Genomic DNA, 2,323 nt, shown 5'->3' with positions numbered 1-2,323 from the left:
AACGTGTACGACGGCGACCGCGTCTGGAACAAGACGGGCGGCATCTTTGCGACGTACCCGCAGTCGTACGAGAACCACGGCAGCGCGTTCGTGTGCGAGATGCTAGGCACGTTCATGCTCCTCCTCACCATCATGAGCGTCGACGACAACAAGAACATGCCGACCAACGGCATCATGAAGCCGCTCACGGTCGGCGCGATCGTCGTCGCGATCGGCATGAGCTTTGGCATGCCGACCGGGTATGCGTTGAACCCGGCCCGCGACTTTGCGCCGCGCGTCTTTACGTACCTCGTCGGGTATGGCTCCGAGGTCTTTACGGGCGCGAACCACTACTTTTGGGTGCCGATGGTGGCGCCCATGGTCGGCGCGACCTTGGGTGCGGGCTGCTACAAGGCGTTTCTGTCCAACCACCATGACGGCGACGACACCAGCGTGGATGGCGAAAAGTACCAGCAGCAAACCACACCCCCCGTCGGCGGTTACGTGTAGGTGATATGGTCTAGGACGTTTTGTAGAGTAATATATGGTTGTTGTTGAGGACAAGTCGACACGTTTATGTCGGGTTGAGCGGCATGCGTCGAGCCGCCTTGTTGTCGATCGTGCCGCGCGGCGCCGAAGCAAGATTGACTAGAAATAATGAAAATAAGATTAAACACAGTAAAATAAGAAAAAATCATCTAGCACGAGCATCGGCACGTTGGCGGACGAGCTCCAAAATGCCACAGTGTGTCTTCGCTGCACGGGCTAATTGGACTCGCCAACAGAGCCTCAGAGACGCCGCGCTTCGGAGCTTGGTGGTACGGCACAGATGGTTTCGGAGAGAATACAACTGTTTCTTGCTAGATAGAACACACTGGATGTGTGGAGATTGTAGTCATAGTTGCATGCAACCATACTTGTTTTGTGTTAATTCGAAAGATGAAACTATATAAAGACGCATTTCGTCCACACCCCGAGTAATTACACTACTTGGCCAAGGGCTCGGGGGCAGGGGTCGCAAGTGGCAGGCTCTCGGTAGGTGCTGTCTCGATCGTGACCTCGGGCAACGACGGCACCACGACGAGTGGTGCAGTTTCCATGCACACGGAGGCTTTGGCGCCACCAAAGACCGAAAGACCCGTGATGCGTACGAGTGGCGTATTCGCCCCAAGCGACGCCGACTGGTTGTTTGCATTCTTGAAGGAGCCAAAGATGCTGAGCCCCGACGTTTCGCAGCGGACGCCGCGCGGAAGGATGAGCTTGACCCCGCCAAGGACGGCACAGATCTGAACTTCGGTGACCGGGTGCACGAACGTCGCCTGGGTCAGATCGACCGTCGCGCCCTTCAGAACGACCGTGATGACGATGCGTTTGGGCACGACGATGGGGCCGGCGGCGTGGATGAAGGACCCGGCGCTGATGAAGAGGGTGCCGCCGCCGTAGCCCATTTTGTGGGCGTCGCGTTCGGCTTGGAGGTGCGCCGTGTCCCCGACGAGGTACTGCGGCTGGTGCGTCGGAAGGTAGGAGGTCGTCTGCATCGTGCAAGGTGAATTGAAGACTAAGTGTGCAGAGTGGGCGCCGGCGACTGTCGCACTGGCCTGTCCAGATTGAGAATGTATGTCATTCACCGATTGAAAAGCTCGAAAAACGAGAATGTTGGCGGTCTGCGCATTGAATTGATGTCATGGGCCTTGGTACCTGTGGACATGGGAGCGCGGCGCCGCTGGATGGATGATGCTGACAACGACCAGCGAAGCTACAAGTAAATCTATGTGCGTCGTTGACACGGTGCCGGGTGCTCGGCTTCGTGGTCGTGGTCGCTTCGAGGGATGTGTCGTTGGAGGGTTACGTAATCGACGGTTTGCTTCCCACCCCGTTGGACTGGGCCACGCTCCGCGTAAACATGGCCAATGAGTATCGATTTTCTGCAAGAACGCATTGGGGGATAGACCACGCTTTGAGTCCGACCTGCGAGGGACCATGGACAGTTGCGCAGCGGACGACGCCTTCTCTCGTATTAAAGCACCTAAAGATTCAGTGCTTGGACGCCAAGCAATCAAGAAGCCCAAAAAACACAAAGCGACATCAGCACACTCCAAGTGCAACTGAAACGCGGTAGTCATGGCTGGCAATGTTATGATGTAGCCGAGAGGAAAGACGGCATTGTGGACCGCCACGTCATCCATGTTGTGTGTGACTAGCCTTAGTCATTCAGTTGGTCGAAATGAGATCATTACTACGAGCAAGGTATACCCTTGGTACCAGTAACGGACCGATCATTCCGGTATTCCGGTCGGAAGTATGCAAGCACTTTTCGCTCTACAGAATCATAGCATGCTCGAAT

The 2,323-nt window shown here is 55.9% G+C and overlaps 2 protein-coding genes across 2 annotated transcripts; one reads left to right on the top strand and one right to left on the bottom strand.

Moving 5' to 3' along the window:
• Positions 1-33: 33 nt before the first annotated feature.
• Positions 34-489, top strand: SPRG_18406 (hypothetical protein; the record flags this gene model as incomplete). Its single annotated transcript, XM_012357843.1, has 1 exon — positions 34-489. A coding segment is annotated over one exon (456 nt), but the record flags the coding sequence as incomplete, so codon positions are not given.
• A 384-nt stretch (positions 490-873) lies between these two features.
• Positions 874-1,517, bottom strand: SPRG_18405 (hypothetical protein; the record flags this gene model as incomplete). Its single annotated transcript, XM_012357842.1, has 1 exon — positions 874-1,517. One exon carries the CDS (start codon positions 1,515-1,517, stop codon positions 966-968), a length of 552 nt encoding a protein of 183 aa, XP_012213232.1. The 3' UTR covers positions 874-965.
• Between the last annotated feature and the right edge of the window lie 806 nt (positions 1,518-2,323).

This window comes from Saprolegnia parasitica (genome assembly GCF_000151545.1).
Source record: "Saprolegnia parasitica CBS 223.65 unplaced genomic scaffold supercont2.1174, whole genome shotgun sequence".
Lineage (NCBI taxonomy): Eukaryota > Oomycota > Saprolegniomycetes > Saprolegniales > Saprolegniaceae > Saprolegnia > Saprolegnia parasitica.
This window is presented reverse-complemented; position numbering and strand designations above follow the sequence as displayed.